The sequence below is a fragment of the Atheta coriaria genome, unplaced genomic scaffold, assembly GCF_025399875.1.
Source record: "Atheta coriaria isolate IRGN ID8LTWV9N9 unplaced genomic scaffold, Caltech_Dcor_3.1 hic_scaffold_8_pilon, whole genome shotgun sequence".
Lineage (NCBI taxonomy): Eukaryota > Metazoa > Arthropoda > Insecta > Coleoptera > Staphylinidae > Dalotia > Dalotia coriaria.
The window spans coordinates 2,908,095-2,924,673 of NW_027045450.1; the positions used below are offsets into that span (position 1 = coordinate 2,908,095).

The window sequence follows — 16,579 nt, forward strand, 5'->3', positions numbered from 1 at the left end:
TATACAAACCTCTAACATGTAATTAACTTTAATAACATTTAGACTCTCAATGGTTAATGGTATCAAAACAAGTTTCCAAAATAATTGATGTAGTCTATCAGAAACTGAAAACAGAATTTGAAAATTCCCACTTTTAATTTTCAACATAAAAAAGAGAAATCTTTTGCCTTTTTTGGCTTTTTCAGTGTATTATTTTTAATATTTAAGAAATAAATGAACATTTTCAACCCTATTCATATTTCCTAAGTTTTCCTTTATTGTTCAATCAATTTATACAACAATTTCTATAACGGCACGCATGCAGTTACAAGAAATATATTTTGACCTATATATGTGTCCCGATATTTCTTGATAAGAACTGAATATTGAACTGGAAGTATTTTGTTCATGTTTATTCGGGTCCAGTTGCTTCCATTGTACAGTCCTCCTGAAGATTCAACATGTCGACCACTGACCACGTGCCTGCGTTGCGCGAGAAAATCTCCGGATGGTTGAATAAATTTGACGATAAAACTAAAAATGTAAGTTTAATTATCAATAAATAATAAATACATTGTTCATTAATTAATTTCTCATCGCTAAGGTAGGTACAAATGGAAGACCTGAAAGTTTTAGTAGAGTTACTTGGGTTTTCTGTGAAAGTTGATACAAAAACTTTGGTGATATCAACTACTGGACAAGATAACGCTACAGAATTAAATGATGTAAAAGTATTGCATGAAACATCCGATATGAACAAATTAAAGGAAATTAAGGAACCAATGTCTCCGAAGCCCTCAGAAATCAACGTCAGCATGATGAACGTCTCAACTTCAAACCATAACAAACCCAAGAAATTTTCTGATACTCTTTTGAAAATAATTAACTTAGCTAAAGACGCCCTGGACAACGAGGTTAATTCAACATTTACAAAGGCTGCTTATCGCCACAGTCAATTTTCTGGTATTAAAATTAGCCCAGTGTTACGAAACACCAGTCGAACTCATCCAGGAAATGATCTTAATGTGACCAAAACAAAAGAAAATCCTAGTGTACTAAAACCCACGCCGAGGAAGAGAAGAGGAGCTGTGATTGTCAAACCTGATGAAAAGGAGAACAAGAAAACAAGCAGTTCAAATGTCTCCGTTACGTTTAGGAAGAATGTTCTTCAACCTGTGCAGTCAAATTTGAAATCATTGACATCTAAACTAAGAACTGTGAGTTTAATTTGCTTTAATTAATGTGGAATTCATTAGGAAACTTTTTTTCAGCCCACACAGATTAAACCATCCCCTAGTTCCCTTGCAACACGTTCTGCTGGTGCACCCCCGTCTAGAATAGCTGTTCTATCAGAAAGAAGAATGTCCACAACTCCACTTCGGGGAGATTCATTTGGTTTCTCAAGACTGAAATATGCATCAAGCATAAGGAAGTAGGGGCCATCACTGTAAATAAGGCATTTTAATGTATAATTTTATTCTAGACCTGAAAACAAACAATTTTATTCGTTTCTGAATGTAATTAATAATCAAATATACATTTAAACATAATTTACTATGAGATGCTAATGTATTTGACATTCTCTCTTTTATTCTCGATGGGTCCCAGATGATGTTCACTCTCCACTGTTAAGAAATTATTTAGTTAATTTCTTCAAGTGCTTCAGGGCACATTTTGCGGCAGTGCATTTAGCAATACGATAGTTCCTTCCAATCCCTTTGAAAGTTCCCTTGCCGAAAACTTCAACAGAGACCCGCACTCTCCTACCATCAGCTAGTTTCTCGGCTCTTCCGAATTTAGCAGTTTCTGGTTCCAATTCGAGTAGTTCTCGGATTGGTGACTTTGGCACTTTATTGCTGAATTGTTCAATCTCATTACGCATCATTCTATGATAAACCCTCCACACCGCATCCAAAGACCTTCCTGAATCCAAAAAGATAGCACCCGCTACCGATTCGAAAACATCTCCCAAAACTTTCGGTACTTCTACGTCCTCAACCTCTTCGGAATCCTCCACGTCAAGCAAATACAAATCATCGGATACTTTATGACCGGCCTCTTCTTGCATTCGGATAAATTTCTCGATAACCTGATGTAAACCAGGTGATAAATAACGAAAATACTTATGAAAATCGAATTTTACAGCCAACGATGCAAAAATTGTATTGTTTACCAACGCAGAACGAAGATCAGTAAGTGCTCCAGGAGAATGCATTCTCGGATCTTCATAGAGATGCCTGGTAATGAGATAATCTAAAACTGCATCACCTAGAAACTCTAGCCGCTGATAACAATCTGTTATTGTGTTGGGCGAGTACGATGCATGCGTCAATGATTGCAACAGATAGGCCCGATCATAAAACTGATACCCTAAAATATTCTCAAACTTATCATAACCATCTAAAAGAATATTTAGGGTTCCTTCCGGGTCTGGTACGTGCCTCAACAGCGGAGAATCGGGAATACACAATTCTCCATAGTCGCCATTTTCTAATTTAGGTAAAACTCTTATCCCCAGCCATGCCATAAATAATAACGCGCCGCGTGGTCCACATTCAATCAAATAAGCACCAATTAAAGCTTCAACACAATCTGCAATACTTTTATCGGGTATACTGTGTTGCGTAACTAAATTATAAGGTATTGCACCACATACAATTGGATCTTCGGTGTCATCGGCCTGATTCCGAAACTTTGTGCACAACTCCTCTAGAGTCATATGTCTCGTTTCAACATAGTCAGCCAGCGTTAAATAACTGCCTGGTATGCGTGATTGAATCAAGACCTCTTCCAATTCTTTGGAAACGCAATAACATGGCGGTAGCCAATTGTCATGCGGATCAAATTTCGACGCTATCATCATCATACCGAGTTGTTTTCGCTTCCCAAGTCGATAGAGATTGAGATTACTTACTTGTTTCGATCGTAAATGACTCAGTTTACCTTCGTGGGTGTTTTCGTACCTTGTGTAAAGATAATCAGTTATTGCGTACTTCAGGAATGAATCACCGATTGTTTCCAGCCGTTCCAAGTTGATTCCGTCGTTGGCATTGGACATTGTTAACGCTTGTAGAATAAAACTTGGACTTGGGCCGGGATGATTCTCTAAATTCGGTTGTGAATCAAAACTAAACTTGAACTCATCGTTTTGTAATTCGTTGCCATTATTTTGATTGTTTCTGGTTGAATTTACAGCAGGAAATCGAATTTTCATCGGTTTATATGGGTATTCTTCGGTTAAAAACGGTGCCGAGACGGGTTTACAAAGTGCATCAATTTGTACACCACCCTTTTTGAATTCTACATCGCTTTTGATGTAATTATAGTGCAACAGACGTTCGTATCGTTTTTCTACGGCGTTTTCAAAACGTAACTTGTAGGTTTGCGGTAATTCATACGTCAAGTTTGTCCAGGCTTGAACGGTTTCAATTTGGGGTTCCTCTTCTTTAACAACATCTTCAACCGCTTCTGCTTGGTAATCGTCCTGGAATTTGATGTGTAGTCCGCCATATTGCGAATCACCGGTCTCATCATCGGTTGATGAGAAACTGTCGATGTCTGAATAATCGTTGTATTCGTAATTGTCGTTCCACGTCGGAGATCCGTACCTTACTAAATCAGAATTGGTTGCAGCGGGGTCAACCATATCGTTAGACCATGTACCAATTTCCATCCAGTCTGGATCGTTTTCTTTGTTTTCGTCCTCGGTGTCTAGCGGAGAGTTGTCTGAAGTTGTGGTTGCGCATTTCGTAACAGCTTTTTCAATTATATCATCAATTATTTCGGTAACTTCATCGCGGGCTTTATTTGATGTGGATTTAGTGTTGGATTTGTTTTTACCCAAGACGTCGGAGAGACTCCAACCAAAATTAAGAGCATCCCAAGTGAAATCTGCAACAGTTCAGTAATTTTAGATAAATGTTAGTTAATCATTTAAAAAACGTACTTCTATCCAGAGTTTCTTGTCCCAGTTTAATTTCCCTTGCAACAATGCAACGAATTTGATCAGAAATCAGCAGTGCGTTTATCCTATACAAGATACAAGGCAAACAAACTGCTTTTCTCCATAATGAAGCGGAAAATGGGTGAATAGCGCACAATTCCGGTACCAGAATCTGTTTTTGTTCCAAATTTTCACGTTTCGCACGCTTTGTCTCCTCGCTGCTTGTCGGTAACGCAACTCCTTTACGATTTACATATCTTGGCGTTAGAAAATTTAATCTGGCGGACGTATGATCAACATCTAAACACAAAAACATTTAAAAATCAGTAACTAAATTATTAATAAACAATCACTTACCCAAAAGTTGTTGTTCGCTGTTCTGAATGTTAATCTCGTATTTTTTAAAGTAGTAATCTTGAAATGTGTTGTATTCCAGTCCTGGGAACTCTGACGCCGGACTAAGATGTTTGCAAATCTCGGCGACATAGAAATATTGCGGCTGATCTTGATTCCTGTACCAGGGCATTACAACTGCATCTTTGTATTGCTGCGCATCGAAAACGTAACCAGTGCGGTCACTATCCGGAATATGCGTTGGTAAATCATATCGTTTGTCGTAAATCACATTGAGAAAGTCCCAATCAATCTTGGTAACTTCAGAATCTACAATTTAAAAAAATCAGTTTAATGTATGAAGCTAAAACCAGTAAAAAACTCACCTGTGATGGTAGGCACTACGAAATAGTTACTCAACGAGCGCTCTGGATCAAAATGCATTTGATATTTCTGCAATCGAAGTACACTTGTAAAAGTATAATTCTGAAACTCTCTGATACGCCCAATCTGCTCATCGGTAAGTGTAAGACCTTCATCGCACAACTTCAACCCCACATTTACTTCCCCTGATCGTGTAAAAATAGGAAACGGGCAAAGCGGGGGAATTTCCTTGGATGTCAACAAACCAAACCCCTGCGGAGATTCCTCCGGTGGATATATCCGTCTTCCCCGCGTGTTTTGCTCTTCCGGTATAGGACAAGTCAAAGTCATAACAATGTGATAGAAAAATGTCGGATGTTCTGTAGTTGGCAGACAAACGCGCAGAGCTGACGCTACATTTTTAAAATAATATTGCCTACGTTTTGTTGTCCCTGGTCTCTGCTCGATATTCTCCATACTTAATTCTTCGTCCTCTTTCTCCAGTGCAAAATCATTCCAGTCTTCTTCGGACGCGCGAAAACTTTCTTTAGTAATAGGATTCAAATGATCATCTAATTCATTTGACTTGTGTAACAATTGGCACATATGAAACGCAGTTAACTTCTTCGCGACGATTTCCGACGGCGCTAAAGGTCCCTCCACTGTTAATTTAACCGGGGAATTAATCGGCAGACGTAAATAACACCGATAATTGCCATTAATGCACTTTAAGTGATACGCAGGAACTAGTTTTGTAAACGCGTCGCTTGGCAGTTTTGCACAATAGCGATTGAGCAGTTGTATGGCGGCGTTCACTCCAAGAACTTCGTCCTTAGGAGTAACATACGGTTTGTACCTATTACAATGCAGGTCTGAATAGATTACATTAGTTGTGTTCGATTCGACTTGTCCGCAACGCGAGAGTAAAAGTTTTTGTACTTCTTTAAATTCGGCGAATTGACGCAGCGCATGCGCCGCTTCCTCAGCGTGTACTAAAGTCACATAATGTGAAGTGGAAGTCCGAGCGCGAGCTTTAGTGAAGACGTAGGAATGAAAAGATGTTGGCGTGTTTAGTTTCACGACAAGATTACACTTTGGAAGGTCGTAGCCCTGTTCTAAGATTGGTGTGGCGATGAGGATATTGCACTCGTGTGCGCGGAACTTCCGCAGGACATCTTCTTGTTTTCGATGTTCCAGCTCAGCTTCGCGGATCTCCGTCGCGGGATTCGCTGTTTTATCGACTATAAATTGCACTCCAAACCACCACATCTTCTCATCACCATTTGAAACAGTCTAAAAATAAAATATAAATTAATTTATATTATATACAATAATTATATATAATTTATACATACAGCTAGTAGAGAATGAACAACTTTGGCGGTAAGACTATCCTTGACAAAAATTAAGGCACAAATACTGTCATCCTGCTGTGGTCGATTAAAATACCTCCGGTTGCCTTTCGGAAATCGCCGTCCTTTAATCACAATATTTTTCACTACCTCTGGCCTTTTATCCACTTCTTCTACCTTTGGTTTAGGCTGATCAGGCCCCAAAACTTTTAAAATTTCAATCAATCGCTTCACTTTTCCGGTGGAAAACATGCGCAAAGCTTCTATTTCTTCTATATCCTCAATTTCATACTCAATATGAGCGCGTACTTTAATCATTAATGTTTGAACACTTAATAATAGTAAATAGTGCCGTTCATAGGCAACATTTACGCGTAATTTTTCAATTTGATACAAAAGATGCAACGCTGCATAATGCGCACACATAATACCATATTCCTCCAAAACGTTTTTAAATTGTTTCATCATTTGTAGAGGTAATATCTTCGGATCCGGAATGTTTTTCAATTCCTCAGCCAATTCTCCACACTCCTCGCCATACAGCATGCAGAGATCATAGTTATGATCACATAAAAAATCTTCCAAAAGTTTTACTTCTTCATTGATCAATTTTAGTAATTCTTCTGCTTGAGGGTTAGTTGTATTTGTAAACTCAACAACACATTCTCTTGGCTCACAGCTCAACTTTACAAGTGTGCATAATTCACTTGAAGTGTCTACTTTTGCTAGCAGCAGTTTTTCTAATCGATGAATTTCTGCTTCCAAATGCGACGGTTTTAACTCTTCACTTAGAAAACCAGACACAAGACCAATAATTCTAGGTTTTGGTGATTGAGGTGTCTCAAACATGCTCATAATATTGTTCAAATGTTTCTGCCTCTCACCATAGAAACAGTCATCAATGACTATCACATTTAGGAATGCAACATTAAAGTTGAGCAGGATTAATAAAGCCTCTAGGGTTTCAGCTGTCATCAAAAATATCACAAATTGTTCCTTTAAAACCCTCCATTCTTCAAGTGTGATAGTTGGTGTAATTATCTTCACTGGTAAATCTAAAATAAGTTTTATTTATAGAAAAAAATATATTGTTTATATAAGGTTATTTTTAAGTACTTACCAGTTAGTAAATTAATTTGACTAGAAAGGACATTTGTATACTGAGCATCTAAGATATAAAATGCTCGCTTGCCATCTGGTTGTCGCATTTGCCAGGCAAGTTCTTGAATGAGTTTGATTGCGATGAAAGACTTGGATACTGTAGTACTGGAGCAGATGATGGTGTTGGTATCTTTGATTCTTGTGATCAACTCAACTTGATACTCAGGAGGAGTAAAAGTATGGGTGTAGAAATGATCATTTGTGTAGTTGAGACCCATGATTGAAGGTACAAATTTCTTTTTAAGTTGTACTTATTAATTGATGCAGTGAAAACGTTTGTCAAGTTTTAAGATGGATGAAAGATGCTTAGAAGCGTGCATTTTGTTGCACTTGTAGTTGCACTTATGCCGACTGTAAATTTAATAAGCGCAGCAGTCGGTGTGTTGTGTTTACATTCCTTACATGTATGCCTTATATGTATATACATGAATTTTAAGTATAAATGTACATATACCTGCGTAGTGTATTGTTGGTTGCCTACGTTAAATGTACGTTTATTACAATACTTTGCTATACAAACTTTGACAGCGATTTTTTTCAAAAACTAAAAGTAATACAATATAAAATACTTTACGTTCATCAGTGTACAGATTTTTTTTATGTTTTCAATGCAAATTAAGCTTTTGTTGTTGATTATCAGTGTAATTGTTGGTAATGTAAAATATTTTGTATTTTATTAAATCAATTATTACAATATTATTATATTCGCGCATGCTATTTTACAATTTGTGTATTTATAAATATTCTAACAATAAAAGACCTATGAAATAAATTATGTTCGGTAAATCGGTAACAACAGGATTTCATCAAAATGAATAAATTCAATGCGCGATAAAATTAGCTGACACGCTCGGTGTCGCACAGTCAAAACATATAATCATAACTTATTAAAATAGCTAAAAAAAATACGTGATTGCGGTGTGCCTCGCATACGTATAACTAATGTGAGTTCTGAGGATCAAGACAGGGGCGCGCGCGTCGTGTTTGGCAAAAACAGGCATAGCAAACCGCCCCCGATGAGGAGCGCCGCCACAATGAACGTCGGCGCTGGGCAGTACATGTCCAACAGCATTGCTATCACAATATTGCCGATAATACCACCAAGACGTGCTGCCACCATTGATATTGCTACACCAGTAGCTCTAAACAGAACAAAAAAAACAATTAATATCATCATATTTTTCAAATAATTTCTTTGTTTATTACCTTAAATTTGTTGGAAAGATTTCCGTGATGAGACAATCCAACGCTGCATTACCGCAAGATATCACACTGCTGAAAACAGCCGAGACGATCAGATTGTGCACTTTGTTACGCACAAGATACATGGACGCCGCACAAATACCGGAAGTGAACGTACTGAAGACCAAAAAGAACTTCCTCCCAAGTCTATCCATTCCTAACACAGCTACAATATTGCTTGGAATTGCAGCAGCCACCGTGATTAACGATTCCATGAAAACAGCGCTTTCTATTTTATCATTACACACGCCGCCTTGTTGTTGGGTACCCATGGCCACCACATATTCAGTAACTTCACAAACAGACGCGCTTTCCCCTGGATGCATGCGGGAATACTCATCGAAACGATTGAATAACTCAGGGAACCACATCATTAATCCATAGTAACCAATGTGGAAAGTGAAGTTGATGGTTATAGAAATGAAGGTAAACCGTAGTAAAGGTGATTTGAATAACATCCGGCTGTTGTCATAAATGTCCACCATCATGTTGACGTATTTACCCTTCAAAGGTTTCTTAGGTTCTTTAGGACACATTGTCTCGTCTAAGATAAGATGTTTGACTGGGTAGTCACTCTTATCATTTCCGGTGTTGATCTGGTAGATTTTACGGAAGATCTCCATTGCTTCTTCACTCCTACCACAGGTTAATAAAAACTTGGGGCTTTCAGGAAGGAAAAAGAGGAAGACTGCTACCAAAAATGATGGTACCGCGCATATCAACAGGAAAATACGCCAGGAATTGTACAGGAATGTATCGCTGTGGTACCCTAGACCGGAAGGAATGATCAGCCATGCTAATGCGGCGACAAAAAGGTTGCCTAACGTCCAGAACGCCGCCATGAATGACAACATTGATCCACGTTTTGCTTTCGGTTGGAATTCAGCGAAATATGACCAGATAACTGGTCCACTTCCTCCTAAACTGTAACGGGGACATTTTATTAATGTTAAAAAACAATTTCGGTAACTTACGCTGCGCCATTAAGGAAGCGAAACAACATAAACAGTTCGTAGGTCTGTGAGAAACTCGACGCGACAATACAGATGCCATTCATGAACGAAATCGCGATGAGGACCTTCTTCCGGCCGATGGAATCAGCCACAGAGCCCCACACGTAAGCACCAACCATCATTCCAATGAAAATGATCGAATTGAGCCATCCCTTGGTGTGCGTGTTAAGATTTAAGTCGCATTGCGCCGACGGCAAGATGAACGACATCGAAATGACGTCCATCTCCTCCGACGTGCTCACGAAGCCGCAGACGGCCAACAGCAAGTAATGAAACTTGCCGTATCCGGTCGCTTCAATGGCACCCTCAAAGTCGGCTTTATCACTGCCGACTCCAGGGGGCGCTGGTGGTGGTACAACACCACGTTCCGCATCATGCCCTCCGCCACCGCCACCGCCACCGCCGCCATTATGCGCCTTATCCGGAAGCGCACTGGTCTTCAGGGGCGGTACAACCGCCGGTAAACAAGTGGTGGTTGGTTGCTGCGTGCGGCGCAGCTTCGACAGCTCCAGGTCCTTGGATCCGCAGCCGTTCGGCACGCGCGAGTCACTTACATCTGTATCGCTTGAAGACTTCTCTCTGCGGTCACCTTCGACCATTCTACGATTGAGCGGCGGCGGGGCGGGGGCCGTACGGACGCTGGACGGCGAAAGTGGCAGCTCACAGGCAGCAAATCGTTATTCTTTTGCTGTAAACAACACAAAAAAACACATCAACGTCAGCGGATGATCTTGACCACACGCTAATTAAAAACGCAAACATTTCGTCAACTGCGTAAATAAATTTCAAAGTGTCACAACATTGAAATTAAAATGTATCTAGATATGTTAGTTACAGGTAGTTTAAGCCACCTGGTAAATTTAAATTAAGCTTAATTCGCATTACTTAACTATCAGGCGAATTCTTGAAATAGTCAAACTTTAAACTTACTTAAACTGAACGTAAACGCACACAAACACACTGCTTGAAAATATCCGAAATCCAAGAAACTGGTTAGAAATTACAAGAACAGACACTCACACTTAATAATTTACTAGTGACACACACAGTGTCCGTCAGCTAAAAGTTTTTATTAATTCTTTCTCGTGGATGAACTTGACAACTAGCATTTTGTTAGAATTTTTAAGAAATTTATGAGAAAAAAAACGTGTTTTTGTTGAGAATTCGCACAGAATTTAATCACAGCGCACTTTATTTGATTCAGGCACGTTTTACGCTTTGAAAAGTTGAACTTTCGCGTTGGTTTCGGCTCGGCGGGGACAACGTTTTCGCCGTCCGCGTGTCGTGTAACTGCGTTAAGTAATTGACGCCTGCGTTCGGGGCGCGCGTTTAAAGTGCGCGCAACTTTTATCGGTGGTGGCGGCTCGCGATGGTCCCCTTCCCCAAAATTCGACGTCATCATGAATGAACCATAAAATCAGCGACTTTTTATTTTTTTGCTAATTATATTTGCAAAAATCGAATCATTCGTTTAAGTAAATTGGAAATTACCTAAATAATTGCTAGTTAAATGTTAAAACTTAATTATTTAAATAATTTCTGCCTAAAATGTCTGTATAATTACAGGTTGCAGTTAAATTTCAAATATTTAAACTAAAAATCTTGTTTTTTTCGTTAAATACTTGAAATTTAAGCTTATTTTTAACTATTTCGATGTAAAATTTAACTTTGGGTAACAAATGTTAACGTCCGCTGTGGTAATTTACATTATCACGATTGAAGGTATTATTGCCGCGTATAGTTTTGCTAATTAGAACGTTTTTTACAGTTTGGTGCGGCGAATAAGCCCCAAACGACCTGATAACTGCCGAAAACAATTGCTTTTGGACGCCATGACCGCCATGTTGGTTATACTTGGCCCACAAAAATGATAAACAATTTGTTTCTCGCGCCGCGGCGGAAATTAAAACCGAATGACTTCGAAATGAGCGCGAGTTGTTACGTCAGACGAGTCGGAATTAATTCGCCATTAATGGCTATTATTGGTATTAATTCTTGGTTGAGTCTTGGAGCACATTTGCATGCATAATGCGTTGCCGGGACAAGACAAACATCTTTGCGGGCACGCTAACGAGTTTGAACCGCTTCAAACACGCATCGATTCGATTCGTATTATTGAGCTTTATATTGTCGCGCAATAAGTTTTTTTCTTCATTTATGGAATTAATAAATAAAAAATGTAGGCAACTTCATACACGTCAACAAGAAAACATATATTTTAAGGATTGGTTATGTTAAATTAATGAAAAATAAACATTTTTGGCGTGTTTTTTGTTTAAATCGATGGTTTTCTTCGTTTTTCGATGACATTTCGAGTTTTGACCGCTTTGTTGTCTCGAATCTGAAGTGAATTAACATGTTTCGCATTAACATTAATGTCGAAACGTCACGAAACTATTTGACTTTCTATAGAACGTTTCTATTTGTTTTTATTTCGATGCTGTGCTTGGAATTCGCCGAAAATACAAGTCCAAAACAAACTTTCATCTGACCAGTCGGGCGGCGGCCATTACGCGATGATATCTGTTGTATTTGATTCGTAAACAAACAATATATTATAATACTGGATCACCCGTCGATAAGTATAGTCAATAAACGCTGATTCTTAACGAGCGTGCAATTATTGCATATTATAATCGAGTTTTAATGCGCTCGTTAACCGGTTCGCGTGTGTGTATGCACAAGATGTCGTCGAAAGATGGCCGCCGGGTGTGTGTTGTTCGACCTCGCTTTGAAATCTGATATTTATGCAACGCAACTGTGTAAAATTTGATAAAACGCTTCAATTAACCACGCGTTAATGTGGCATTCAACGTTTAAGTATTTCACAAAGCATCTGGATAATAATAATAATAATAACAATAATGAAAAAGAAAAACGGCCCCACGACAATAACAAGCGGCGCATTCACACACATCAAACACAAACAAAACAAACACTTACAGAGGTAGAGGATTGAGTTACGCCGTGACAATCGGTAACAACATAAAAAGCTTTTAAATGTTTACGCCGAGACTTTTTGGGCATGCGCAGAGGGAAAAAAATTCGAGGCCACGTTGAAATTGAAATTATTATAATCGTTCTTCGAATTGAAGCGAATTATTGCATATTTTGCATAATTTTTCGCGGCGCGTGAAAAAAACTTTCTATCACACAAACATTTCTTTTGAATTATCACCCAGGTTGCTAATTTATGTCAATGTTAATATATTACTCATGTTTGTTCGTAAATTAGCTGGATAGGTGTGAGGTAATCAATTTTTTACTTGTAAAAAATAAAAAAACTTCTTTTAACCCTAAAATTCGATGATTTTGATGAACAAAAATGATTCTAGACTAATTATTGTGAATTGACTGCGCAAAATTGGCTGTATCAATCAATTTCAAGTGTTTACGATCTTAAAAATCCACTTAGCATAAAACAATGCGTAGATTTTTCAAGATTTTGAGTGTGGAAAATTACAGACGAAAGATAAACGCACACAACGCATGATTATAACTTTAATAATTTTAAACTCACCAAAAAATTGAAATTTGTGCGGAAATTGATGTTTTTTACGCCAAGGCGCGGGGCTGCGAGCAACCTCGCGATTGTGCGATCATTCCGTAATGAAACCAGAGCATTTATAGAGAATCCCAGAGGAAAATCTCCGAAATCTCCGACGTAGTGCAAACAATCTCATAAAACCACACAGCCACTTCATCTAATCTAAATCAAATCACGTTTCGCGTTGTAAAAATGTACAAAACACAAAATGTGCTCCAATTTCAACCTAAAACGAACAAATACACGACTTGACGATGTGCTGCACTATTCTACATTGTCATTATTGTTTGTTTATCTTTCTGCATGCATGTTCTCCGGTATGCAAAGTTTACAAACACTTTTTTTTATGGATATTGCAGTTTTATCGGGTTACAAACACGACTAAAAACGTGTCTGTTTTGATTTTCTGCACTGCATAATGCCTGTGGTAATGAGATTTAATTAATTAAAGGCCAGCAACAATTGCTCTCGTTGCATAAGTGCATTTCTTTCACATTGGAATAATAAATAATTCATCAGTAAATAGAAACAAGAATTTTTCATTCGTTTTCTGGTCGTGTGACGCGTTTTATCACTCGTCAAACATATTTAAACACTAAAATGACGCTCGTGACTAGACGCGGATTATTCTAATCCCATTGTTGTTGATTATAGTTGCTGCTTGTAGTGTGGGCACAAAGAAAGAACAAAAAATGTGTTATCATCGCGGCTTGCGTGACATTGTAAGTGTTTTTCTGGTTTGGTTTTTTTTTTCGCGTTTTGTTTGTTTTCTGCTCGATTGCGAGTTGAAGATGCGGTGTGAATCATTTAATCGTTAGAATTACGCCATTACGCGCATCCTGAGTGCGAGTGTGGTCGACATAAACAATATGGCGGGCGGTGTTCTGGGCTATCTGTCTTGTCACTTGGTAACACGATAATTGGCGCGTTTAGCTCGCGTAATTGCATTTCGCGAAGCGTAACCACGTTATTATATTAGCCAGAGAGCATAGACTAGAAGCACGTGTCTTTTAATGATAGAAATTAATCAGAAAACGTGAATTTCTTCATTGGTGTATGACTGGTTGCATCAAACAGGCGTTTATGCAAAATTTTTAGTTTAAACAGCAATTAAAGTCGTTTTTACGGTTATTCAACCTTAACAAAAGACATTATCGGATTCTATAGGTCGTTATCTATGTGATAACATGTAATATATAAAACTTTGACCTTTCTTCTTGCATAAATTACATTTTTATCGCAAAATTTGTAATTTCTCGCATAATACAAGTAATACTATAAAATTTCGCAGTTATTGACTAAACCTATGACGTTGTGAACATTAACAATTGTTTATTAGTATGTTTATTGTTTGTTTGTTTGTTTTCATGCCCTTAACACAAATTCTCGCCGAGTTTCCTGCCAAACAGGTTGTGATGCTGTGCGCGCGATGATTATTCAATTGAATTAATTATTTCAAGACGAAAAATTCCTTCGAACCTTGATTTTATTGATCTGTGAATGTGTCTAGCGTGTTTCCTAAATCAATGCCAAGATTACGCGACATTGAATGTGCGCATGATCAGCGCACGCACTTTAATTGCTTTACAATTGATCGGAAAACCCTTGAAATGCATTTCATCGCGTCTCAAGTACTTCCCTGTACTAGTATCATCCTGATCTAGTTATTCTAGTGTCAACTATCAATAATGACATTACATTACATTAATAACATGAATGTACGCATGCGCAACACACTAAAACACCAAAAATAATGTTTTTTGATGTTTTTTTGATATTTCTGATAAACTAATTGTGTTATCACGCTTATCAAGAGTCTAGATTAAAGTGTATTAGTCATATTATAAATTGTGATGGTTTTTTACAGTTTAAAATGTTGTTAAGTGGGGTAAAATGGCGTCTAAAGTTGTTCCATCTAAAGATAATTCTGTATTTCCGTAAATTTAGCTTTTTAAGTACTATTTAACTATATACTTGTCATTTCCTACTTTGTTATTGTATTATTTAAGTAATAAATTGTATGTATTTATTTCAGACGCGTAATTCTTGTGAAATTGTGACATTTCCAAGAGATTTTCATAATTTACCTTGGATTATCGAATATTTTGCGGTCACACACGCTTCACTGGCTTATATTGCGACATTTTGAATGTGACTTACCTAATGGCGCGTCGGTAAAGTTCCATTGATATATTTCCGGTTGATTAACGCACCGAATTTATGATTTTTATGAATATTCACTAGTATTGCTTATCAGAAGACGTAAAATTATAATGTTAACGAGCGTGTGATACGTGATTCACGATAGCATGGATATTTTACGGTTTTTTTTAAGGTTTTTGACGATTGGTGGTGTTGCACCGTGCAGAAATTGTTATATTGCAGTTTGTACGATGCGCGTCGGACGAGACTAATTCTCAGCAATCATAAAAGTGTCGCGCACGCACGTCGGAAGCGCTTTCGAAATTATAGTTTTATAGCTGTCACTTAAGCGCAGAGTGCGCGCGCATGCGGACTCGCCTTTATCAATGCGCTTTATTCGGCCATTATTAAGACGGCAAGGTCTTTGTTGTCCCTTTTCTCGCCTTGATCGTCGATTATCGCGACAATGCGCAATGTTAGACGACATTCGTCACGGCATAAGGACAAGTAGCCATCAACTATACTTTCTGCGCTTACAAAATGGCCGCGGCGCAAGATGGCGTCGAGTTACGCTTGAATTTCCAAGAGAAAGGCACAAAAATCACTTAAAATGATAACAAAAGTTACAAAAATCATCGCACAGAAGTATTTTCGTTGTTTTCTTAAATGTTTCAACAAACAGGCGACTTGTAATCGAATGAATCATAAAGAAAACATCGTGTAAAACGAACAATGTACACAAGTGACTAATTGACTCGTCAATGAACTTTATCGAAGCAAATAAAAAGCGCATCGGTTTCGAGGATAGTTTTTTTTTAAGTGTAGACTGTAGTGTTTTTGACGTAGGTATGCATCAGTTGATCAATGGACCTTGATGATGTGAAGATGTGAAACGTAAAATCAATAAACAAGTATTTTAGCGCGAGCAAACACACAACACACGGCTAATGCTAGTGAAGCGAATTAAAACAAAACTGTTTATTGCCTAATTGTTAGCCGGTTTCATTATCGAAATACGTTGCGGCTCTTCGCACATTGTCTGCGTTGTAAAACGACTTTTAATAATAATTAACGATGGGTTTTTACGCTTTTTACGCGTCTGTCGCACAAAACAACAAATCTGAGTGTTGGATTTTTGATTCCTGGAAGTTTTTACATAAAAAAAATACGTGTTTTGGCAAGAAATTAACTATAAATCAATAAAAATCAAAAAAAGTGATAAAATTACTTCGATTTTTTATGTTTTTGATTTGTTTCTTGATGTTTTTAAAGTAAAAATGACATAAATGTGAAAATTTCACTTAGAATCACCTAGAAATTAATTACAAGTGTATAAAACTCAAGGAACTCCTTAAACTTCCTTCCGATTTGATCGCAAACCAGTTTTTCCTAAGATTCATTGCTTACACCTTGATCGATGATTGTTTTATTATGAGTACATGCCGTGCCGAATTCGTAAACAAGGTTGACGGGTCATATTTCACATTTTACGCTTTCATTGAAT

At 37.8% G+C, this 16,579-nt stretch overlaps 3 protein-coding genes across 5 annotated transcripts; 1 reads left to right on the forward strand and 2 right to left on the reverse strand.

Annotated features, from left to right (window-relative positions):
* Positions 1-369: 369 nt before the first annotated feature.
* Positions 370-1,529, forward strand: LOC135797193 (uncharacterized). The gene is made up of 3 exons (XM_065309429.1): positions 370-521; positions 588-1,196; positions 1,251-1,529. Exons 1-3 carry the CDS (start codon positions 441-443, stop codon positions 1,413-1,415), a joined length of 855 nt encoding a protein of 284 aa, XP_065165501.1. The 5' UTR covers positions 370-440; the 3' UTR covers positions 1,416-1,529.
* On the reverse strand, positions 1,439-7,525 carry Dcr-1 (Endoribonuclease Dcr-1). The gene is made up of 6 exons (XM_065309428.1): positions 7,091-7,525; positions 5,974-7,025; positions 4,642-5,911; positions 4,280-4,585; positions 3,926-4,222; positions 1,439-3,870 (listed from the first exon to the last, which is right to left on the reverse strand). Exons 1-6 carry the CDS (start codon positions 7,347-7,349, stop codon positions 1,616-1,618), a joined length of 5,439 nt encoding a protein of 1,812 aa, XP_065165500.1. The 5' UTR covers positions 7,350-7,525; the 3' UTR covers positions 1,439-1,615.
* Positions 7,526-7,776: 251 nt separating this feature from the next.
* LOC135797716 (synaptic vesicle glycoprotein 2B-like) lies at positions 7,777-15,313 on the reverse strand. Of its 3 annotated transcripts, none has more exons than XM_065310210.1 (4): positions 15,094-15,313; positions 9,348-10,074; positions 8,338-9,297; positions 7,777-8,273 (listed from the first exon to the last, which is right to left on the reverse strand). In XM_065310210.1, the coding sequence occupies exons 2-4, from the start codon at positions 9,983-9,985 to the stop codon at positions 8,090-8,092; spliced, it is 1,782 nt and encodes a 593-aa protein (XP_065166282.1). In that variant the 5' UTR covers positions 9,986-10,074; positions 15,094-15,313; the 3' UTR covers positions 7,777-8,089. The 3 variants fall into 3 exon arrangements, with proteins under 3 accessions (XP_065166282.1, XP_065166280.1, XP_065166281.1); XM_065310208.1 differs by lacking the exon at positions 15,094-15,313 and adding an exon at positions 12,907-13,056; XM_065310209.1 differs by lacking the exon at positions 15,094-15,313 and adding an exon at positions 10,317-10,720.
* Between the last annotated feature and the right edge of the window lie 1,266 nt (positions 15,314-16,579).